This window comes from Plecotus auritus (genome assembly GCF_963455305.1).
Source record: "Plecotus auritus genome assembly, chromosome: 4".
Taxonomy (NCBI): domain Eukaryota; kingdom Metazoa; phylum Chordata; class Mammalia; order Chiroptera; family Vespertilionidae; genus Plecotus; species Plecotus auritus.
Window position 1 is genome coordinate 121,267,532 of NC_137775.1, and position 24,981 is coordinate 121,292,512.

At 43.3% G+C, this 24,981-nt stretch overlaps 1 protein-coding gene across 13 annotated transcripts in view; it reads right to left on the reverse strand.

Moving 5' to 3' along the window:
- The window catches only part of CADPS2 (calcium dependent secretion activator 2), a 498,042-nt gene extending 474,905 nt beyond the window's left edge, over positions 1–23,137 (reverse strand). For 11 of the 13 annotated variants that reach the window (XM_080666495.1, XM_080666494.1, XM_080666487.1 and 8 more), the window contains exon 1: positions 22,588–23,106. In XM_080666495.1, the coding sequence (XP_080522621.1) occupies positions 22,588–22,926 (339 nt within the window). In that variant the 5' untranslated portion in view covers positions 22,927–23,106. Of the gene's footprint in view, positions 1–22,587 lie in introns of all 13 variants that reach the window. The other 2 variants (XR_013960502.1, XR_013960503.1) reach the window with 1 other exon arrangement.
- Between the last annotated feature and the right edge of the window lie 1,844 nt (positions 23,138–24,981).

The window sequence follows — 24,981 nt, forward strand, 5'->3', positions numbered from 1 at the left end:
CCGCTTCTGCCTGCCAGACTGATCACCCCCTAACCACTCCCCTGCCAGCCTGATGGATGCCTAACTGCTCCCTGCCAGCCTGTTCGCCCCTAACTGCCCTCCCCTGCAGGCCTGGTCACCCCTAACTACCCTCCCCTGCAGGCCTGGTCCCCCCTAACTGCTCTCCCCTGCAGGCCTGGGTTCCCCCAACAACTGCCCTTCCCTGCAGGCCCGGTTGCCCCCAACTTCCCTCCTCTGTAGGCCTGGTCACCCCTAACTGCCCACCCCTGCAGGCTTGATCACCCCCAACTGCCCTCCTTTGCAGGCCTCGTCCCTCCCAACTGCCCTCCCCTGCTTACCTGATCGCCCACAACTGCCCTCCCTTGTAGGCCTGATCCCTCCCAACTGCCCTCCCCTGCTGGCCTGATCGCCCACAACTGCCCTCCCCTGCAGGCTTGATCCCTCCCAACTGCCCTCCCCTGCTGGCCATCTTGTGGTGGCCATCTTGTGTCCACATGGGGGCAGCCATCTTTGACCACATGGGCAGCCATCTTGTGTTGGGAGTGACAGTCAATTTGCATATTACTTGTTTATTAGATAGGATAGAGGCCTGGTGCATGGGTGGGGACCAGCTGGTTTGCCCTGAAGGGTGTCCCAGATCAGGGTGGGGGTTCCCTTGGGGCGTGGGGCAGCCTGGGCGAGGGGCCTGTGGTGGTTTGCAGGCCTGCCACGCCCCCTGGCAACCCAAGCAGAGGCCCTGGTATCTGGGATTTATTTATCTTCTATAATTGAAACTTTGTAGCCTTGAGCGGAGCCAAGCCTCCTGCTTGCTCTGTGGCTGCAGCCATTTTTGTTGGGAATTTAGCTTCTATAACTGAAACTTTGTAGCCTTAAGCAGAGGCCAAGGCAGGCCAGGGCTGCAGAAGCTTGGCTTCCTCCATTGCCGGGGGCAACTCAAGCCTCCTGCTCTCTCCAGCTCCGTGACTGCTGCCATTTTTGTTGAGATTTATTTATCTTCTATAATTGAAACTTTGTAACCTTGAGTGGAGTCCTGGGCCGGCCAGGGTGTGCAGAAAGCTTGGCTTCCTCCATTGCTGGGGAAACCCAAGCCTCCTGCTCTCTCCATGGCCGCAGCCATCTTGGCTGGGTTAATTTGCATACGTGCTCCTGATTGGCTGGTGGGCGTGGCTTGTGTGTAGCAGAGTGATTGTCAATTTGCATATTAGTCTTTTATTAGATAGGATTATTATACAGGATGGTCAGGGAACAGGGCCTTAGGGCCTTGCACTATAAAAAGAACTGAGTAACTCCTGCCAAAAAGTTACTAATGGAATCCAGGTCTCTACCTGACCCTAGCACATACCTCACCAGTTGTTTATTCCCCTTCACTACTCCCTTTATTGGTTTGCTCCTAAAACTGCTTAAAACATTCATTTCAGCTGGGTGTTGGTTAATTGAAAGTTTATACTATCTTACAGTAAAAAAAGTTGTCCCAAAAGACTCCTATAAAATTTTATAAATAATTGACTGAGCCTGTGAGTCATATAGTGTGTGCGCACACACACACACACACACACACACACACACACACACACACACACATTGAGTGGCCAGATTATTATGATCTCTGAACGCTTAATAATCTGGCCACTCAGTGTGTGTGAGCATGTGTGTATGTAGGCCCAGTGCATGAATTTGTGCATGGGTGGGGTCCAGCCAGCCTGGCCAGGGGGAGGGTACATGGGCAGTTGGCCGACTTGCCTGCTGGTCGAACTCCTGGTCGAGGGGACAATTTGCATATTAGCCTTTTATTATATGGGATATACACTGAGTGGCCAGGTTATTATGCATTCAGAGATCATAATAATCTGGCCACTCAGTGTGAGTGTGTGAGTGTGTGTGTGTGTGTGTGTGTGTGTATTTCAATATACATATATTGAATAACTAATTAGACAAGAACCTTTTCATTTTTATTCTTATCTTAACGTTTATAATAACTTGTTTTGTTTTGTGGGAAGCAGCAAAAGTTATGCTCAGAGACTGAGCTGTCTTTGCCAGCAAATTAGCTCAGGTTTGCCAAAACCGTTTTGGCTCAGTGGATAGGGTGTTGGCCTGCAGACTGAAAGGTCCCAGGTTCGATTCCGGTCAAGGGCATGTACCTTGGTTGTGGGCACATCCCCAGTAGGGGGTGTGCAGGAGGTGGCTGATCGATGTTTCTAACTTTCTATCCCTCTCCCTTCCTCTCTGTAAAAAATCAATAAAATATATTTTTAAAAAAAATTAGCCCAGGTTTTCTGTCAGAAATATAATAATTTCACAAGCCAATAATATACAGAGGATAATCTCAATAAGCAAAATAAAGAAGCAACAGATTCTAAACAAATGACAGATTAATGACACTGCTGTCCCAGGCAAAGGGAGGTGCACCGTTTAGATGAGGGACACTCAGGAGAGTTAGCACCCAACCAAGAACTGTTTCCCAGCTGCCAACACCCAAATAAACGCCCCATGCTGCTAGAGCTCGCTGCTAGGGAACGCAGATGCCAGTGTTGATAGGCGGGCTGATCTCTTCTCAGGGGCCATAGCAGGGCTGGCTTATCACCAGGGCCACAGCTTATCACCTTGACCACAGCAGAAACTATAGGCCCCAAAGACCCCTGGAGAGTTTCTGTTAGCAAAGAGTCACCACACCCAAGCTGAAACTCTTAAACAGTCCTCACAAACTCTCAGAATTTATACCCAGTATTTTAAATGTCCCCTTGCCATAGTTGCTTCTACCACAAGCTCTTGTGGATAAGCCCCCCACACACACACCCCCAACGCTCCGTGAGGCACTCTCAGCTGCTGGGTTGCTGACTGCTTATGGAGGACAACAGATTGAGAATGATGACATCCTGGCCCTGCATACCTTCATTCTTATATCAAAGAAATGTGGAACGATGACATCCTGCCACAACTTCACATTTGAATCAAAGAAACTCTTTTTCTCCACCCTTTGTCATAAGTAGATTAAAACAACTTAGGTCATAAACAAGTGGATTTACCATTATAATAAACCTATACACAACACTGGCTAATGCCTCTAGGCAAACATAATGCTGAATGAGCAAACGTTTCTTTTGAAATTCCTTTCTCCGACCAGAAGTTTACATTTCATCATATCAAGATCATTTTAAAATCTATGAGCCTTACTCCAGTTAATAGCTACATTAATACACAGGGGAGTCAAAGATAAAACTACGAAGTCATATATGAAATTAAAACATAAGAAAAATAGGGAATATTTTTATTACACACATATGAATACCCTGTTGTCATGGTCTTTGATTCTCCTAAGCAAATTTTACCAGTATATTACTCTGTGTACTTCAATAAAGCCAAGAGGCAAGCAAAGAGAAAACACCTGTTTGTTAATGACAATCTTTAGTATGATGAAAATTCATCCAAATTGATGAAACTTCACCCAAATAGAACATTTCAAGGTTTATAAGTGTGCTAATAACCAGTAGGATGATTTCAACAAGCTGTGTCACCTTAAAGAAAGCAAACACCATTCTTTACCACCTGGCCTTCCATTCCAACTTCACACAAAAATTTCCAAGAGTTGAAAGACATGATCCTATAGGCAGATTGAATGGAAACAAGTTCCTTGCACAACAAATACTTTGAAAGCCAAAAGGATTAGTGTAGCATTTTAGAACCCCCTAAAGACAAGGACAAGAACATAAAATCATTTGAGAAAGGGGGAAAAAGTGAAACCACACTTCAAGCTTTTCATTAGCAACACTGGAAGCTAGAACACTATGGAGTAATCATGCCTTCAAAGTTCTGAGGGAGAATGAGTTCAACCCAGACTTCCATGCCCAGTCAATTTTCCCATCAGAATAAAAGTCTCAAAAAAAAAAAAAAAAAGGAAGTCTCAGACCTGCATGGATTCAGACGATTTATCACACTTTCTTACAAAGGTGCATGTGAAAAAGTTCAAGTGAAGGAATTGCCCCAGCTGGTTTGGCTCAGTAGCTAGAGCACCAGCCTGTGGACTAAAGGGTCCCGAGTTCGATTCCAGTCAGTAGTCGGCAAACTGCGGCTCACGAGCCACATGCGGCTCTTTGGCCCCTTGAGTGTGGCTCTTCCACAAAATACCACGTGCGGGCGTGCACGTACAGTGTGATTGAAACTTCGTGGCCCATGCACAGAAGTCAGTTTTCGGCTCTCAAAAGAAATTTCAATCATTGTACTGTTGATATTTGGCTCTGTTGACTAATGAGTTTGCCGACCACTGATTCCAGTCAAGGGCTCATGCCCAGGTTGTGGGCTCAATCCCTAGTAGGGGTTGTGCAGGAGGCAGCCAATCAATGATTCCCTTTCATCATTGATGTTTCTCTCTCTCTCCCTCTCCCTTCCTCTCTGAAATTAATAAAAAATATTTTAAAAAATGAGGGAATAGGAGAACAGTGTCTCCAACTCAAAAGGAACTATGAGAATGACAGCTCTCAGCCTGCTGTCCAAACACAGACTCAGAAATGAGTTAAGTCAGAGAAAGGCCACAGGAGGAACATATCTGGGCGAGAAAGGTAAAAACAAGAAATTAGTGCTATCCTTTAGAACAGTGGTTGGCAAACACATTAGTCAACAGAGCCAAATATCAACAGTACAACGATTGAAATTTCTTTTGAGAGCCGAAAACCGACTTCTACGCATGGGCTACGAAGTTTCAATTGCACTGTACATGGGCACCTGTACGTGGTATTTTGTGGAAGAGCCACACTCAAGGGGCCAAAGAGCCGCATGTGGCTCACGAGCCACGGTTTGCCAACCACTGCTTCAAAATATTGACTCTCAGACCTAATCAGACACAACAACCCATGTGCTGGGAATCCCCTCCACCTTTGCCCTCTAGATCCATTCTCCCCTATTGTCTACACTACTCTCTGCCTTGGGAGGCTAATGAACCGCAACAGCCAAGTATTTTTTGCTCCTCAACTTCTCATAGGGTTTCCCTTTTGGTGAAGTATCAGCAGGAAACCAGAGGGAGGGAAGGAAGAGCAAGAGGAGATTTACTCCCTTCACTCCCTCCCTGCCATGCCCAGTTGGTCAGTGACTAGTTCTTCACCTGGAGACCTGAGCTTCTCTCTCCCACAGCTTTAGTTCCTGCCCAGCTCAGGCCACAGCTCCCTCCTTTTGCCCATGGAGGCTGAGGGGTAAGTAAGGGCATTCCTCTGCAGCCAACTACTGAGTGCTTCAACATCCCTCATTGGTTCCATTAAACCTGTCAGACCCTCTGTAGTTTGTGACTTGCTCTCTTGGAGTACGACAGCTATTTCCTACTGGGCCCTGCTAAGCCCCTTTTTAATTTTAAAAGAAAACAAAATAACCCTTTGCTACACAGAATTAATATATATTACCAGGTTATATTATCTGCACAGATGTTTTAAAAATTATAAATACATGATTCTAACTGGAATCTATAATAATAAAAGCATAATATGCTAATTAGACCCGACAGCCGAACGACCTTCTGGACCTCCTTCTGGACATCCTTCTGACCTTCCAGAGAAAGCCAGGGCTGTGAGGGCCTTGGCAAGCTGCCGCAGCTGTGAGGGCCAAGCCCCTTGCACGAATTTCATGCATCGGGCCTCTAGTAGTAATAATAAAGTGAAATAACATGTATCTTAGTATGTAAATGCTTAGGCATAGCTGGTCTAGAACATAAAGTAGATGCCTAGACCCTCTTATATAATGAAGGAATCTAAACTTAAGGGAAGTTAGAAAATATTTAACTGTTGTCAACACTATGCTTTACTTTTGACATTTTGACATAAGGGCTAAATCGTTTTTGTATATATCTATTAAATCAAGGAGAATGTGACAACTGTAAGTGAAGGCTGACACAGGCATCCTGCATTGATAACACAAATGTCACAAGCATCATTGCTGTTGGTGACATTATTTCCAAAAACGATGAGCAATTCTCAGAAAAGTTCCTAACAAAATAAAGTGCAATCTTCTCTCCATTTACCCAAGAGTTGTATTTCTAGAAAAAAATAATTACATATTAAACCCTGTGACTCAAATAATTATAAACTATCTTTACCAACGTAAGTGTCCATGTGGACATGCAAATGCCATGTATGATGGACAATTCATCATGCATTTCAGGATGTGCAGAATCCCTGGATCCCTACTAAATACCAGTAGTAAACCCTAATCATTGAAAAAACCAAAAACACCCCACAATTATTTTTTTAAGTTTGTTTTAACTATTGTTTCCATTTATTTATTTATTTTTAATATATTTTTATTGATTTCAGAGAGGAAGGGAGGGAAGAGAGAGATAGAAACATCAGTGATGAGAAGGAATCACCGATTGGCTGCCTCCCGCACGCCCCCCACTGGGGACTGAGCCCGCAACCCAGGCATGTGGCCCTGATGGGAATTGAACCCTGGACCTTTCAATCTGCAGGCCGACGCTCTATCCACTAAGCCAAACCAGCTAGGGCCACACTTATTTTAAACATCTGCTAAAGGGTACTACCATCCCCCTTAAGAACCACTGGCTAATAATATTGTCCACTGTGAGGAGGCAATGAAAGGAGACAAGATGGATAAAGAAGAAAAACAAATCAAAACTCCAAGAAAAATACAAAGTTTTGTAAGAAAAGGAATGCAACCAAGCATACTATGTGGTATTGCAGTGAAAAATAGTCTTGATCATGTAAACTCCACGTACTTTGAATTTCTAGACTCAACTACAACAAAATGCAGAGATCCTAATGATTCTTATAGAACAAAGTAAATTAGCAATACGTTGGCAAAAATATGGCGAGAATATTTTTCTCACAGATGCAGGTGCTGTTGGCAATGGTTTCAGAATCAAGTGTGTCTGACCCAGACAGCACATCCGAAATTCCCTTAAGTATTTCCCTCGGAGTCACAAGACGATTGTCTCCTGTCTTATGTAGCAGAACTTGTGTCACATGGCCACCTATAGCTGCAAGGGAATATAGGGGCGGGGAAGTATCCAGAAAGGTGGGGAGGTGAACATCAAGTAACACTAACAGCAGGAAAACTACAGCCATAAGGTCTACAGAGAAAGGAGCAAGAAATAAAAGAGTAAGTATATTACTTAAATTATAAAGCTAATTGTAGATAGAATATGGACATAACAGACCTCTTATAAAACTAAAATCAAATCCTTTAACTTAAAAAGGTTAGCATAAACATGACAGAAGCTCATTTCTCTCACTTAGAAGTCTGAGCTGTGTGATAGCCTTCCTCTGCAAAGCTATCAAGGTTCTAGGCTCCTTCAAATGTGTTGCTTTGCTATCCTCAATAAGTGGCAACCATCTCCTAGTCTGAATGGCTGCTCTATCTACTACCACAGTGACGATAATATTTCATCCAGTGGGAAGGGGAAAGGGATCAGGAAGGACATGTCCCTCCCCTTCCAGGGAATGGCCCCATAGAGTTTGCCCACATCACTTCCATTCATAGCCCACAAGCCTGAACTTAGTCTTTTGGCTTCATCTAGCTGCAAGAGAAGCTGGACAGATATCAGACCCTGATTGTTCCTAGTCAGCAACAATTTTTAACAATGTAAAGCCGTAACTTGTACGCCACATACTTGCTCCTATTCTGGTAAGACTCATTTTCTGCCCTCCTCAGGGAAATCTCAGCAGTCTATGGCCTGTCCTACTGAATTCTGTAAAAACAAAGATACTGCCTTGTACAAATTTCTCATGAAAACTGAGGGTCTCGTGGAACCTGGTCCTGCTATCATGTGGGAGATATAAAGTTGGCATCCCTCAGGGCTGTGTTCTTGACCCACATTCCCTGGGTCAATCATGCTCAGTCCCATTGTTAACAAAAAAGGGGGGAGGGCAAGAGGAGAAATGTAGTCTTCAGCCAGGCAGGCATGAGCTCAACTAAAAAGTCTATTGCTTTTAAGAAGGGAAGAACAGCCGAAACCGGTTTGGCTCAGTGGATAGAGCGTCGGCCTGCGGACTGAAGGGTCCTGGGTTCGATTCTGGTCAAGGGCATGTACCTTGGTTGCGGGCACATCCCCGGTGGGGCGTGTGCAGGAGGCAGCTGATCGATGTTTCTCTCTCATCGATGTTTCTAGCTCTCTATCCCTCTCCCTTCCTCTCTGTAAAATATCAATAAAATTTATTTTAAAAAAAAAAAAAAAGAAGGGAAGAACATATTGGAGTCACTAGCAAAAAAATAAGTCCAAGTAGAAGAAAGGGGAGCCAGTTGCTTGTGTGCACGAGTTAAATCTTCCCACCCTGCCCCTTCTATAGGAAATAATGACTAAAGTCTGAGGAAAAGTAGTGTGAGCATCTTACATCATAAATTTATGAAATTTATCAATTTATGAAATATTTAAAACATTGCTAGTTAAAGAGTGAAAAGGGTTCCTTCTGGGCATGTGACTAGGAAGGGAAAGGAATGGGACAGGGGACTATTGCTTTTTTAAAAAAAATATTTTATTTTATCGATTTTTGAGATAGAGGCTGAGGGAGAAAGAAACATTTATGTGAGAGAGAAACATCAATCATCAGCCTCCCACAGGCACCCCGACAGGGGCTCAAGCACCCAACCTAGGTATGTGCCCTAATGTGCATAGGATGATATCAACCAACTGAGCCACACCTTTGGCTCTATTGCTTTTTTATTGTTAAGATCTCCAAGACTTGTCTTTTTAACCACTTGAATACGTTATTTTAACAGAACGCTTAAATATTTTTAGCATGTTATAATTTCAAAATAACAGTATTTTAGCATATTGCTCATTATAATGTATTTGTGAACTTGGTTAAATAATATTGAATAAACACTACCTACATTCCATATTACCTTTTAGTCTACAACCCTATTTAAACCTGAACCACTGCCACAACCTCCTAAATCCCAACGTCCTGCTTCTATTCTTGCCCTTTTAGTCAATTCTCACGGCTGTACAACTTTAAGGCAGTGCTTTAAATTCCATGTAAATGGTATACCCTAGAGTTCTACAATGTAGTGGCACTATCTATTCTCATTTCAAAGAGATCTTTTCAGAATCTTAATCAGATCCCTTCTTGAACTTGCTCAAAACTTGTCAATAGCTTCTCATCACACTTAAATTTTTATTTTACTGTCGCCCAAAGAATTCATATAAGCTAACCCTATCTCTCCAGACTCTTCATCTTCAAGTGACTCAACCCTTAACTTAATTTCAAGTTCTGCTCAACCACTACCTGCTCCTCAGAGGCTTTCCCTGACCACCTGACCTGAAACAGCCAATGATGACAAACTCCCTCCCACAGTCACCAGATATCCCTCATTACGTAAATCCATATACTTGTTGATCACCCATCTTCTCTGCTAGAATATACGTTCCTGAGGACTGCCTTGTCCACATCTCTATTCCCAGTGCTTAAAATACTGCTTAGCATACATATCTGTTCAAATATTTGTTAAATGCAATATGTTTCTTAATTTTTTTATTAAGGTATTATATGTGTACATATCTTACCATTGCCCCCCCACCCCACTCCCATACATGCCCTCGCCCCCCAATATTTTGCATCCGTTGGTTACTCTTATATGCATGCATATAAGTCCTTCAGTTGATCTCTTATTTCCCCCACCTCTCCCTAACCTTCCCGCTGTAATTTGACAGCCTGTTTGATGCTTTACTGCCTCTGTATCTATCTTTTTGTTCATCAGTTTATACTGTTTTTCATTATCCCCAAATGAGTGAGATCATGTGGTATTTTTCTTTCATTGACTGGCTTATTTCACTTAGCATAATGTTCTCTAATTCCATCCAGGTGCCTACAAATGGTAATAATTCCTTCTTTTTTATGGCAGCATAGTATTCCATTGTGTAGATGTACCACAGTTTTCTGATCCAGTCATCTGCTGACGGGCACCTAGGCTGTTTCCAAATCTTAGCTATTGCAAATTGTGCTGCTATGAACATAGGGGTGCATATATCCTTTCTGATTGGTGTTTCTAGTTTCGTAGGATATATTCCTAGGAGTGGGATTACTGGGTCAAATGGGAGTTCCATTTTCAGTTTTTTGAGGAAACTCCATATTGTTCTCCACAGTGGCTGCATCAGTCTGCATTCCCACCAGCAGTGCACGAGGGTTCCTTTTTCTCTGCATCCTCGCCAACACTTGTCGTTTGTTGCATTGTTGATGATAGCCATTCTGACAGGTGTGCGATGGTATCGCATTGTCGTTTTGATTTGCATCTCTCGGATAATTAGTGACTTTGAGCATGTTTTCATGTGTCTCTTGGCCTTCCTTCTGTCTTCTTTCGAAAAGATTCTATTTAGGTCCGTTGCCCATTTTTTTATTGGATCATTTATCTTCCTTTTATTAAGTTGTATAAGCTGCCTGTAGATGTTGGAGATTAAACCTTTATCAGTGATAACATTTGCAAATATGTTCTCCCATACAGTGGGGTTTCTTGTTGTTTTGTTGATGGTCTCTTTTGCTGTGAAAAAGCTTTTTATTTTGATGTAGTCCCATTTGTTTATTTTCTCTTTGGATTCCGTTGCCCTAGGGGCAGTATCAGTGAATAAATTCTTTCGGCATATGTCTGAAATTTTGCTGCCTGTGGATTCCTCTAGTATTTTTATGGTTTCCCGTCTTATATTTAAGTCCTGTATCCATGTTGAGTTTATTTTTGTGTATGGTGTAAGTTGGTGATCTAGTTTCATTTTTTTGCATGTATCTGTCCAATTTTCCCAACACCATTTATTGAAGAGACTGTCTTGACTCCTTTGTATGTTCATGCCTCCTTTGTCAAATATTAATTGCGCATAGTGGTTTGGGTCGATATCTGGATTCTCTATTCCATTGATCTATATGTCTGTTCTTGTGCCAGTACCAGGCTGTTTTGAGGACAGTGGCTTTGTAATACAGCTTGAAATCTGGTATTGAGATCCCTCCTACTTTATTCTTCTTTCTCAGGATTGCTGTGGCTATTCGGGGTCTTTTTTTATTCCAGATGAATTTTTGGAGAGTCCTTTCTAGGTCTGTGAAATATGCCGTTGGTATTTTAATGGGGAGTGCATTGAATCTATAGATTGCTTTGGGTAGTATGAACATTTTAATGATGTTGATTCTACCAATCCATGAACATGGTATGTTCTTCCATCTGTTTACATCTTCCTCTATCTCTTTTTTCAGTGTCCTGTAGTTTTCCACGTATAGGTCTTTTACCTCCTTGGTTAGGTTTATTCCTAAGTATCTTAATTTTTTTGGTGCGATGGTAAATGGGATTGCTTTTTTAGTCTCTCTTTCTGTAAGTTCACTATTGGTGTATAGAAATGCCGTAGATTTCTTGGCATTAATTTTGTATCCTGCTACATTGCCAAATTCATTTATTAAGTCTAATAGTTTTTTTGATGGAGTCTTTCGGGTTTTTTATGTACAATATCATGTCATCTGCAAATAAGGACAGCTTTACTTCTTCTTTTCCAATTTGGATGCCTTTTATTTCTTCTTCTTGTCTAATTGCAATGGCTAATACTTCCAGTACTATGTTGAACAGGAGTGGTGAGAGTGGGCATCCCTGTCTTGTTCCTGTTCTTAGTGGAAATGGTTTTAGTTTTTGCCCATTGAGTATGATGTTAGCTGTGGGTTTATCATATATAGCTTTTATTATGTTGAGGTATGATCCTTCTATTCCCACCTTGTTGAGAGTTTTTATCAAGAAAGGGTGTTGGATTTTGTCAAATGCTTTTTCTGCATCAACTGATATGACTATGTGATTTTTATCTCTCGATTTGTTTATGTGATGTATCACATTTATTGATTTGTGGATATTGTACCATCCTTGCATTCCTGGGATAAACCCTACTTGGTCATGGTGTATGATCTTTCTGATGTACTGCTGGATCCGATTTGCTAGAATTTTGTTGAGGATTTTGGCATCTACATTCATGAGGGATATTGGCCTGTAATTCTCCTTCATTGTGTTGTCTTTATCTGGTTTTGGTATTAGGGTGATGCTGGCTTCATAGAAGGAGCTTGGAAGTGTTCCTTCCTCTTGAATTTTTTGGAATAGTCTGAGGAGGACAGGTTTTAGTTCTACCTTGAATGTTTGGTAAAACTCTCCTGTGAAGCCGTCTGGCCCCGGGTTTTTGTTTGCCAGAAGCTTTTTGATGACTGCTTCAATTTCTTCCATAGTTACTGGCATATTGAGCTGTTTAGATTCTTCCTGATTGAGTTTTGGAAGGTTATATTTTTCTAGGAATATGTCCATTTCCTCCAGGTTGTCCAGTTTGTTGGAATAGAGTTGTTTGTAGTGTTTTTTAACAACCCTTTGTATTTCGGCGGGATCTGTTATTTCACCTCTTACATTTCTGATTTTGTTTATTTGGGTCCTCTCTCTTTGCTTCTTGGTGAGCCTGGCTAGAGGTTCATCAATCTTGTTTATCCTTTCAAAGAACCAGCTCTTGGTTTTGTTGATCTTTTGTATTGTTTCTTTGGTCTCTAGGTCGTTTATCTCCACTCTGATCTTTATTATTTCCTTCCTTCTGGTTACACTGGGCTTTTCTTGTTGCTCTTTTTCTAACTCTTTGAGTTGTTGGGTTACGTAATTTATTACCATTGTTTCTTGTTTTTTGCAGTAGGCTTGTAGAGCTATGAACTTCCCTCTCAAGACTGCTTTCACTATGTCCCATAGATTTTGGATTGTAGTGTTTTCATTGTCATTTCTTGTCATGATGTTTTTTATTTCTTCCTTGATCTCTCTGGTAACCCAATCATTGTTTAATAGCATGCTGTTTAGTCTCCATGTGTTTGATTTCTTTGGGTTGTTTTTATTGTAGTTGATTTCCAGTTTTATGCCACTGTGGTCTGAGAAGATGCTTGATATGATTTCTATCTTCTTGAATTTGAAAAGACTTTGCCTATGTCCCAATATATGGTCTATCTTTGAAAATGACCCATGTGCACTTGAGAAGAATGGATATTCTGTGGCTTTGGGGTGAAATGTTCTGAAAATGTTAATTCCATCTGGTCTAGTGAGTCATTTAGGATTGATGTTTCTTTGCTGATTTTTTGTTTAGAGGATTTGTCCAATGGTGATAGTGGGGTATTAAAGTCTCCTACTATGATTGTATTGCTGTCAATCTCTCCCTTGATATCCTCCAGGAGTTTTTTTATGTATTTGGGTGCTCCTGTATTGGGTGCATATATGTTTACCAGAGTTATTTCTTCTTGTTGGATTGCTCCCTTTAGTATTATGGAGTGGCCTTCCTTATCTCTTGTTATGTCCTTCACTTTGAGATCTAATTTGTCAGATATAAGTATTGCTACCCCAGCTTTTTTTTCAGTTCCATTTGCCTGGAAAACCTTTTTCCATCCCTTCACCCTCAGTCTGTGTGCGTCTTTTTTTTTTTTGAGGTGGGTTTCTTGTCGACAGCAGATATATGGGTCTTGTTTTCTTATCCAATCCGTTACCCTATGTCTTTTTATTGGGGCATTTAATCCGTTTACATTTAAAGTTATTATTGATAGGTACTTATTTGTCACCATTTTTATTCTTTACCCCTGTGTTCCTTCTTCGCTTCCTATTTCTTTTTTTTTTTTTTTTTTTTACAGCAGACCCTTTAACATTTCTTGCATTGCTGGTTTGGTGGTAATAAATTCCCTTAGTCCTTTTTTGTCTGTGAAGCTCCTGATTTCACCTTCAATTTTGATTGATAGCCTTGCTGGGTACAGTATTCTTGGATTCAGACCCTTCCTTTGCATGACTTTGTATATTTCATTCCATTCCCTTCTGGCCTGATGAGTTTCTGTTGAGAAATCAGTTGATAGTTTGATGGGGGTTCCTTTGTATGTAACTTTCTGTCTCTCTCTTGCCGCTTTTAAGATTCTTACTTTGTCGTTGGTGTTTGCCAATTTAATTATGATGTGCCTTGGCGTCGGTCTTTTGGGGTTCATTTTGCTTGGGACTCTATTAACTTCTTGGATTTGTGTGGGTTTTTTCTTCCCTATATCCGGGAAATTTTCTGTCATTATTTCTTCAAAGAGGTTTTCTATTCCTTGCTCAGCTTCCTTTCCTTCTGGTACCCCTATTATGCAGATGTTGTTTTGTTTCGTGTTGTCCCAAAGTTCACTTAGGCTCTCCTCCTGCCTTTTAATTTTTTTTTCTAGAAGTTGTTCTACTTTGGTATTTTTTCCCCTCTTGTCTTCTAGCTCACTGATGTGGTCCTCTGCTTCTTCTAGTCTACTCTTGATGCTTTCTATTGAGTTCTTTACAGCAGTGATGTCATTTTTAATTTCTTCTTGGTTCTTCTACATTTCCTCTTGGTTCTTTGCTCATATTGTAGAATTTGTCTCCCATTCTTTTCAGCCACTTTATGACCATTTCTCTGAATTCTTTTTCTGGAAGGTTGCTTGCCTCCATTTCGTTTACTTCCTTTTCTGGTGATGCCTGCTTTTCTTTCATATGCGGGCTGTTTCTTTGTCTCCCCATGGTCTCTCTTCTCTAGATGTCTGGTTATGTAGTTCTCTCTCTCCTTATCCCAGGTGAAATCTGATCTTTCCGTGGTGGAGTGTAGAGCTCCTCTGAAACCGCGTGTTTGTGCCAACTGGGGACCGGTGTTCTAGGGCTCGCAGCTGTTCCTTGGGTGCCGCAGTTGTGGATTCTCAGGCTTCTGATAAGCTCCACTTTCCCGTTCAAGATGGTGCAGACTCCGTGTCCAAGCCCGCAGCTCCGGGAGGGGACCCAGCCGCAGTGGGGGCTGTCAGGTCAGGAGAACCCCGTCTAGCAGTCCCCCACCTTCTTCTGGAGTTTAGCTGTCCCTTAACTTGCCAACAAACATTCCTCGTGCGACCCTCAGCTGTTCTTTCTTTCTACTCCGGTACAAGGCTCAGAACACGTCTGTCTATTCCGCCGCCATTTTTCTTCCTCCGCAATATGTTTTATAGAATGAAAAATTTATTTTATGAAGGAATATTATGAGAAAATAAATTTTAAAAACTCTTTGAAGATCTACTCCATGCCAGACACTATGCTAGCTGCTGTTCAGAAATCTTACATGATCTTCATGGCATCTTGCTGAAGTATTAATCATTTGACAAATGAGGTGACAGCAATGTAGAGAGGACAGTGAAGGGCAGAGCCCTACTCTCCTACACACAGGTTCCCACAAACAACACCGAACACTGAGAGTGGGAAAGCCAAACAAAGGAAAGGGAGACAATGTAGGAGGGGAGACATACATTTCCACTGAGATAAAAACGGATTACAAAACCTGGTTGCATCCCATCTTTTCAGTTTATGTTTTTGTACAAGTTCTTCGAGTCTGATTGTTTCATTCACAATTGAAATGAAAAACAGCTAAACTTAATAAGCATACTTTGGTCTTTGTCTTAATTCTACCAAATTTGAAGTCTATGCTTACCCTATCTAATAAAAGAGTTAATATGCAAATTAACTGTCACTCCAACACACAAGTTGGCTGCCCCCATGTGAACACAAGAAGGCTGCCACAAGACGGCCAGCAGGGGAGGGCAGTTGGGAGGGACCAGGCCTGCAGGGGAGGGCAGTTGGAGGGGAGTACAGACAAGCAGGGGAGAGCAGTTAGGAGCGATGAGGCTGGCAGGGGAGGGCAGTTAGGGGTGACTGGGTTGGCAAGGGAGGGCAGTTGGGGGGGGGGAGGGACCAGGCCTGCAGGGGAGGGCAGTTGGGGGCGACCAGGCCTGCAGGGGAGGGCAGTTAGGGGTGATCAGGCCGGCAGGGGAGGGCAGTTAGGGGCGATCAGGCTGGCAGGGGAGTGGTTAGGGGGTGATCAGGCCAGCAGGCAGAAACAGTTAGGGACAATCAGGAAGGCAAGCAGGCGAGCAGTTGGGAGCCAGCAGTCCTGGATTGTGAAAGGGATGTCTGACTGCCCGTTTAGGCCCAGAAATCCCTTGAGGGGTCCCAGATTGGAGAGGGTGCAGGCTGGGCTGAGGGACACCCCCCTCCATAAATTTCGTGCACCAGGCCTCTAGTCACTAATAATTTCTATTTCACTTCTAAAAAACAAAAGCACAACAAATTTTTTAAGAGCCTCCATACTGTCTTCCATTTTGAGTTTATCCTTATATATGATGTGAAAAAGTGGTCTAGTTTCATTTTTTTGCATGTATCTGTCCAGTTTTCCCAACGCAATTTATAGAAGAGACTGTGTTTACCCTAATGTATATGCTTTCCTCCACTGTCACAGAATAATTGACCGTATAGGTGTAGGTACTATTTTCTGGGCTCTCTATTCCATTCTATTGATCTATGTTTCTGTTTTTATACCAGTACCATGCTGTTTGGATTATTACAGCCTTGTAGTATAGTTTGATATCAGGTAGTGTGATACCTCCCACTTTGTTCTTCTTTTTCAAGGTTGTGGTGGCTATTCAGGGTCTTCTGTGGTTCCTAGATTATTAAGATGTGTGGGGTTCTTTGTTCCTTAGGAGAGCATCCCTATTGCCTTTTTCTTAATATGGAATATTAATATGGAATACTGGTTTAACTACTCAGTAATCTTAATCAAATACTTTCACCTTGCTTTTGTGAAAATAAGCCATTTCCCTGTAGCTTTCCAGTCTAAAACATTGGTTTTCAACCTTGGTTGTAGATTGGGATCACCTGGGAAGCTTTAAGACTACCCAGAGATTGATTTAATTAACCTGGGGCACAACCTGGATAATGGCATTGAAAGTCCCCCAAGGTGTTTCTAATGTGCAGCAAAGGATAAGAATCACAGGTGTTTTTCTTTTCAAAAAGGATATCATATCCAAACCCTTAGGTAACTTAAACAATGATCATAAAATGAAATGTTATAGATTTACGAGAACAGTTCCATAATTTGATTCTTAAATATTCCTAAAACCCTGGAAAAGGTGTCATTTGTTTCAATAATGCATCCACTATTTACAATCATTAGATCTTTTCTAGCCTAAAAACTGAAATAACATGTGACTATGCCACCCACCTCTTCCTTCCCAAAGAAAGGTCTAAATTAATTTAAAATGCATATAAAGGAACACAATAACTCAAAAGAGACCGGCCTCACAACCAAATAACTGGTAGGATTTTCCATTCAGAATGCCTATATTTCATAACCTGGCAATTGACTTCCTTTTGTTTTGCTTTGAAGGTCTTTAATGACCTTACAAACTGTGCTTTTTATCTTGTGAGTGTACAAAATAGGACTGTTTCCATTAACAGACCAACAAAAACTGAAGAGAAACCACAACATGGCAGTCACTGTGTATTAAAATTACAGCTGATTTTTGAAAGAGAAAAGCAAATGCCAATATTACTTAATCTGTTTGAGTTCTCATTAATACAACTCATTTCACCAAATTAAGTTCTGTCATCTCAAGACACCCTGATGGAGGGTTAGATGGATCAGTTGAAGCAACAATCATTTTCCTCGAGATACTGTTTAAGACCAGTCTCAAGTTTTACTTTTATGTGTGTTTTCCAACTCACTCCCCTCAGGACAACAGCAAACAACAAAACCTATCTCTTCTGTATTTGCACCATAACATCCCAAAGCCCCAGGGAGCACAAAGGATGGATTTTTATACTATCCCCAGATCTGCTGGAACCCTGCAAGCAAGAAAGCAAGGATATTGTGGGGCTCCTACAAGTACTGCGTGCCTCTTGGGATTGGTAGTGGGAAAGGGTCACTTTGAAGTTACTACTTGCACACCAAAAGGTATTACCACTTTTACGGCTTTCTTTAGAAGGGCGGGGGTGAGTCCTCGCGGTCTCAAAACACGTTTGTGGAACAGTTTCCACAGCAAACTATAAACTATAAGACTCCTCTTTTGCCTTTATGGTATCCTTCTTCCATCCTATACGTCGCTAATTCTTTGAGGCAGACTAAATGGGACCCTTCCACACATCCAGACACTACATGCACTGCACTGAGAATGTATCGGGTCACCATTGTATTTTAGTCCCGAAAGATGGAACAACAGCATAAGCATTGAGGCACAATGACTCCTGCCATAAGGTAAGCGATTCGCAATCTTCGTAAATCTACAGCTAATCTATAATAATAAAAGCATAATATGCAAATTGACCGAATGTCCAAACAGCAGAATGACCATCAGGATGACATGCTATGAAACTCACTGGTGCAAGGCCAGCCAAGGCCAGTGCGATGCAATTAGTTGGGGGACCCCACCATCACCCCATGATCACCTCACAGATGGAGGCCCAGGCCACCGGCTGGCAGGGCAATCAATCGGGGGGGGGGGGGGGGAGAGGGCCCTCCATGATCACCCCAAAGAGGGAGGCCCAGGCAAGAGGGCGCAGGTCAGGCTGAGGGACACCCCTCTGAGTGCACGAATTTTGTGCACCGGGCCTCTAGTATTTTATAAAAGTGTCTCTTTCCCTGAGCAGAGGGATAACCTAAGCAGTCAGAAGATTCAAAATCAAAACAGAACAAAAACAAAACCCCCAAAAGACTACCATTTCTAAAGAGGGACAGAAGTGCCCCTTTACTGTACTATAATATTTGGATGGGAGAGAGTTGTAGGCAAGAGCCCACTGTGAATTATTTCACCAATACTATTTCCCCACAATGCTCTCTTCCTGATCAATTTTAGTTTAAGGAGCTTACTCTCCCCCACCCCCATCTGCATTTCACAGTATTATTTGTATACATTAGTCAAATTTAGAATTAACAAGAAAAATTGTGTGAAGTGGTGGGAGTGATTATATAAAAAGGTTTAATAAGGAACAATTTAGTGTGATTACAGTGACAATGCACATAAAAATGTAAAGAACGTGGGTATATGAAGCATGTGGAAAGTTATGTGGTACCATTTCAATCTTTTTAATTCCCTCTTCATTATTTCTACTTTACAAAATAGTTGGCTCCTTCTTAAAATCTGACTTTAACTTAATAAAAACAAAAATAATGAACAGAGCAACCACCAACTAGAAACCTATAGACTCCTGGCTAACCAAAACGATTACCACTTTAAGTCAAGCACATATGAAAGACAGTTATAATTTGAGAATTATAGTTGGTAAACCCACAGCTACGTGAATGTACGAAATCGCTTCTGTGGGTATCATGTTTGCCAGAGTCTCCCTACCTTCTAACCACCATGAACTCCTTTTATCACTTTTTTCTCCTGGATCTCAATTTTTTCCAAAGGTTCAACAAACAAATTGCCTAAAGCAATAACTGACTTGCTTTATCTGTGTCATTGTTTTCTGGTTTCAACACTGATCCCACCTTTAACCAATGATATAGAACCACCCAAAGTTCATCTTTCTGCCCTTAGCAGTGTGAGAGTGCCAAAGTAATCAAGGTAAATAAGCATCAGAGGCTTAAGCACTGCTCAGACAAAGCTATTTTGCCATTGGCAATTTACTTCACATTCATATTATGCATGTCCACTTAGGAAGTGTGCCCACTGGTGCAGAGCCTTATCAGTGCCCGGTCCACACACCGCCGCCACCACCACCCAGAATTCCCTATAAAGTCAGTCAGAGGGCCTAACTGGCATAGGATGACAACTGTTGTTCCTCAGCGTTGAAATGTCCCAGCCAGAATCAAAGACAGACATGTTTTAGTCAACTGTGAGTGTAAAGCTATTGAGCTTTCTCAAACAACTCATGGATGAGCCCTTCACTAGCTTTGTGGGCCACTGGAGCCAAGGGAAAAACAATACTGCAGCTCCTCAGAGGCCACCAGCCCTAACAGCGAGAGGGCTCTGACTTGTAAGTAAAGCTCTTCTCTCTGGTTAATTTTCTTCATTTATAAAATGAGGACTCTTTTTTCAGATCCCAATTTCTGAGTTATAAATTCACCAAGTTGAAAGAAGTGACTTGGGGTGGGAAACACACAATATACAGATGATGTATTGTAGAATTGTATACCTGAAACCTGCATAATTTTATTAACCAATTATATTAAAAAAAAAAAAAGAAGTGAGTAGCAATATGTATTTCAATGACAACAATTTAAGCTATTAAATCCTTTTATGGGATATCTGCCTACTTGAAGACAGTATAAAAATATACAATAGGTTGTGATTTTGTAATTATCCTGTTATTTTCTCTGTATAACCCAACTGTATAATTCAAGACTGGCTTGTGCATCAAATTCTCAAAAATATAGTTTATTCCCATTTCATTTTGTCCAGGAAGAAATCTGACTGTCAAGAATTACTCCAGCTCCCCTTAGCAAACAACATGTTAATAAAAAATAAAAAAAGGTATGAGGTGTCTTTTGAATAAGTTTGACTAATACTAGTAGAACTACTTAGGTTGTTGTGGGGTTTCCTCCTTAATAAAAAAAAATTCACAAAAGTTAATCTGACCGCACTCAATGCTCTCAACATTTAGAAAAATTTCCAAGTATTCCAAATTATTTTTGAACAGAACATATGTGGTAGTGTTGGGAATGCACCTGTTTGCCAACACAATTTCTGGAGAAACATTCTACACTCTACAGGGCATATCTCATTTTACTGCACTTCGCTTTATTGCGGTTCACAGATGTGTGGGTTTGGGGCTTTTTTGTTTTTGGGGAGGAGGTGGTGCAAAGTGAAGGCAAGACCCTCCAGCAGCAAAAAGATTAAGACTGGCTTTATTGAGATGGTCTGGAAGGGAACCTGCAACATCTGAGGCATGCCTGTAATTGAACAGGTGGCGTCAGGGAGGTCCGCTCTAGCTGGACAAGCAAGGGAGAATTTGTTTCATTACCCAAATCCAACAAGTACACACAGTATGAATCAGCTAATAAGTTGCAAAAAATATTTTCAAAGGTAATATTCCAAATGGGACAGCATCTTAATGTCACCAAACTTTCATGTGTTTTTTTAAGACTTTAACGCAACAAAAATAAGTGCTAATGCAATATGACTGAAAAACACTGGAGACTGGATGATATTCATGAACTTGATATGACCACTTATCACAGGGTGCCCCCAAAAATGTACACACATTTTAACAGCTGATAGCTCAATTCTGAAAATGAAAGGTATTTTAATGAACACTGCCTTTATAATTATTCAAAGTGTGTATATACATTTGGGGGGCACCTATATTTGTCAAAAGTTACACTTGTTTTAAGAATGACTACTGAAATTAAAAGTTACTTGACCTACAGAATTGAGAGATGGAGAGATGACTGCATCTCCACAGCAAGCTACAGACAACGAGGAAGTATGGTACTGGCTAGGGGTGAATGGAAGGCTCACAAAACTCCCAGGTGCACTCAAATCTGACCTGAGGAATGGTGTCATCAATTATGCCAATTGGTCTGGGATTAGAAATGCTACTCTGACACCTTTCTCTCCTCCAAAAACCAGAGGTCTACTCAGAGGATCCCTACCTCTTTTCTATCTCTGGGGTTGTGACTCTGAAGAGGGTTAGGTATTTTTGAAGGATCTGTGTAATTACCTTCCAGCTGCAGGGAAGCATCCTATAAGTATGCCCTGAAAATGAACGATTCAAAACAGCTGCTTAGGTTGCGCCTGTTTTAAGAGGATGGGTACATAGGGTTAGGATGGTGTGGGGAGACTGCATTGACACTGAAATGCAGGTTTTCAAAATTCAATTCGAAAGCTCTCCAAATTTCTAAGTGCCTCATACGCTAAAGTTAATACTCCAGGAAACTAACAAACACCTGTGCATCTAAGTATGCATGCCTTGGGCAATCAATCTCTCCAGGTCTCCACATCTGGTCCCAAACCAAGGAGACTGTTACATATTTCTACTGGACCTTCTAGGTTCAGCATTCCATTAGAGAGACTATCTACACCGTTTCTGTTGAAAACATCCAGTTAAGGCAATTTGAGCCATTACTTTTGTCTGCTACAGAACACTAAATCCCTGGGGTCTTTAGCACGCACTTCACCTGAGACAAACTCCCTACCTCTTGGGGGGACGGAAGAGGGGGGGAGCGGGGAGGGGACATTTGTTTTGAAGTGGTTATGAGCCAATCCTTTATTTTTATCACTAGTGCGTTTCACTGGGTCTGTCTGGCCCAGGAATTACTCACAGTACCTCTACAAAGCTGCGTACCTTTCGCAGTGTTTAGATTTGAGGTCCTAGTTTATAAAGCAGTATAGGAAGCTTGTCAATTTTACTTTTTCAGTCACCGAGGAACATTCCCACCCCTTCGCCCTCGTGAAGACTTCCCTCTAACCAATGCAGGTGTCCGATTCCACCTGTTTCGCCGGGCTACACACTTATTCCGACCTCCGGTCAGGTCCAGCTCCAGCTGGGCTAGGCGAGCAGGAGGCACCGCTGCCGTGGGAAACTCAAGTTGATGGGGGTTGCGTTCTAACCGGGCCAGAGCCCAGCCCGCCGGGTGCCCCACCGCAGGGCCGGAGCTGCGCTGCCCGGTCCGACTCGGTCTCACGGACGCCAAGCTGACAGATTCTGCCAAGCCCGGGGCGAAGATGCGTCCGCTGCAACCGATTCCCAGCGGGCTAAGACACTGTCCTCCCCGCAAAGGTCCCGCTGCCCTCAAAGACTAACAAGACACAGCGTCCTGCGTGGAGCAGAGGAACCGCGGCCAGAGCGCTGCCCGCCCAGGGGAGGGGGGAGTCCAGGAGGCGCGCGGTCCTGCCCGCAACTCACCTTCTGCTGCCTCCGGGCCATGTCTGTGGGCTGCTTGGCGTTGAAGGGGTACGCGATGCATCTCACCACGAAGACGTAGAGCTGCAAGCGGATCCTCCGCTCCTGCTCCTCATCCAGCTGCCTTTCGGGCTCGTCTCGCCCCTCACTGATCACCGAGGGGCTCGGGCTCCCTGGTCTGACCGCGCCACCGCCGCCCGCGCGCCCCGGCGCGTCCCGCCGCCCTTCCCGAGCCGGGGCGGGCAGCGCTCGCTGCGAACCGCCGGCCGCCACCAGCACATCGCGGCTCTCCTCTTCCAGCCCCTCGTCCGACTCCTCTTCGCTGGAAGAAGGGTCCAGCATGGTGCTCGAGCCGCCCCGCCGCTCGGCCCGCGGCCCCAGGTGCCTCACCCCCGGCGGCAGCGCCCGCGAGGCTTAGGGAGCCGCGCGGCTGGCAGCAGCGGCCGGAATGAAAGGGAAACTGGCCAGGGCTTTCCGGACACGTCGAGTTAGACTCGCGAGTGTTTCCTACCACCCGGGCGCAAGGGGCGGGCGGGAAAGGGAGAGCCGCCGGGACTAAATAGGCGGAGTTAGCGTGGGGGGTGAGCCCGCGCGCCGGCCCCGGGCCCGCCCACCCCGCGGTCCTTTAGAGCCGGCCGGCCCGGGGCGGAGCGGCCCGAGCGCCAGGGCGCAGGTGGGGAACCTGTGGCGCCTACAACAAGCAACACGTGGGCTGCAACGCCCGGGCGCGGGCGCGGGGCCGCGGAGTGCGCGTGCGCGCGCTGCCTCAGCTGCCCTCCCGGGTGCCCCGGCGCCGGGTGCCTGGGAGCGCAGCTCGCAAAGGCGGGGGGCCGCAGAGCGTGCTGGCTTTGTGTGCAGCCACACGGGGTTGCCTGGACGGTCGTGACCGCCCCACCCCATCCTTTTTTCTCTCCCCAGCTTCCTTCCTGAGGGGCGGGAGATGGGCGATTTGACCCCACCGCCCCTCTTCCCCCACCCCTCCACCCCCCCACCCCACCCCCCAGGTAAGGGAGCTGCCAGAAACTCTCTCGGATCCGAAACTGAACCGGAGCACGGAAAAGTGGGGCCTTTGCTGTTCTCCAAATAACGATGGGAAGAGACTTTGAGAAGTCTCTCTGCTGCTGTTTGATCCTCATGGTGAAGTTCAAATTATAAAAGTCAGAGGAGCGTTCGTGAAAAGAAATACAAAAAAGCAAAACAAGCGAGGCTTAAAAAAATAAAATAAAAAACTTTTATTCCTGTACACGCATGAAACAAGATAGATTTTATATTTGCTAAATTGCATACTCATTCAGCTCTCGTAGCTCGATTATTTTCTGGGTTGCGATGCGGGCGACTCCAGGCAGGGAGTGTAGTGGTGTAAACATTTATTCAGCGAATATTTGAGTGCACGCCCAGTGTCCAGCACTGTTGAGTATTTGGACGAGCCTGCGGCGCTCCGGGGCACACAGCACTGGGTCGCTGTCGGTTCTGGCCTCCAGTGGGCGTCTCATAGCTGCACCAGAAGCCTATCTTATCTGCGCAGATTTCTCAGTCCCAAAGCCGGAACCACCTGGACGTGTCTGAGATTTTGTTTATGTTCTTCATACCGACAGAGCGGGGAAATAAGGAAAACGGGGCTTTCAACACACGGAGCAGTGTGCCGAGGCCAAGCTGGCAGGGAAGTGATAAAGCACAGTGGTGGTATCACTGAGCAGATGAAATTACTGCCTCTGAGTTTGTCCACCCCGTGGCCAAATAGCAGTTGTAGCTTTTTCAAGCCACTTTCACAGTTAGGTAAACAAGAGAGAGGCGTTCCTTCTGCATTGAGTGACATTCTCCCTAGATGGGATAAAAAGGCAAGGAGGCGATTACTCCTTCTTGTCAATTTATCAACCTTTAATGGGTGCTCACAGTGATAAAAGGGATTCTCTGAAGGCATGACTGATCGCCAAATGCCAAGGAATAGAAAATCTCAAAAACTGATACTAGTATATTTAAAGACAGTGTTTCACTTCTGGCAAAGTAAACAATAAATGGCAACCTTATTCCTGTAAGTCACAGTATCTAGTGCTTATATTCATAATTTGCAAAGTTTTGTGAATGTACTTATATAATAATGTCACCGAAGTAACACTTTGAGAAAGGTGATGATGATGATGATAATTACCATTTACATGTTTTGTTCCAGGTACAGCACTAATCCCTTTATATAATCTCATTTATTTTTAGTTCCATTGTACAGATAAGGAACCTGAGACTTAAAGAACCTTCTTTTCTACAGAACTAACTAATGGAACAGGGACTCAACATAGTAAATCACTTCTTGTTCCAAATAGTAGCTTTTACTACTACAATTTGTCTAATTATAAATCAGTATATACTAAATGTGTAATGTTTATTAAACTGATAACTAAA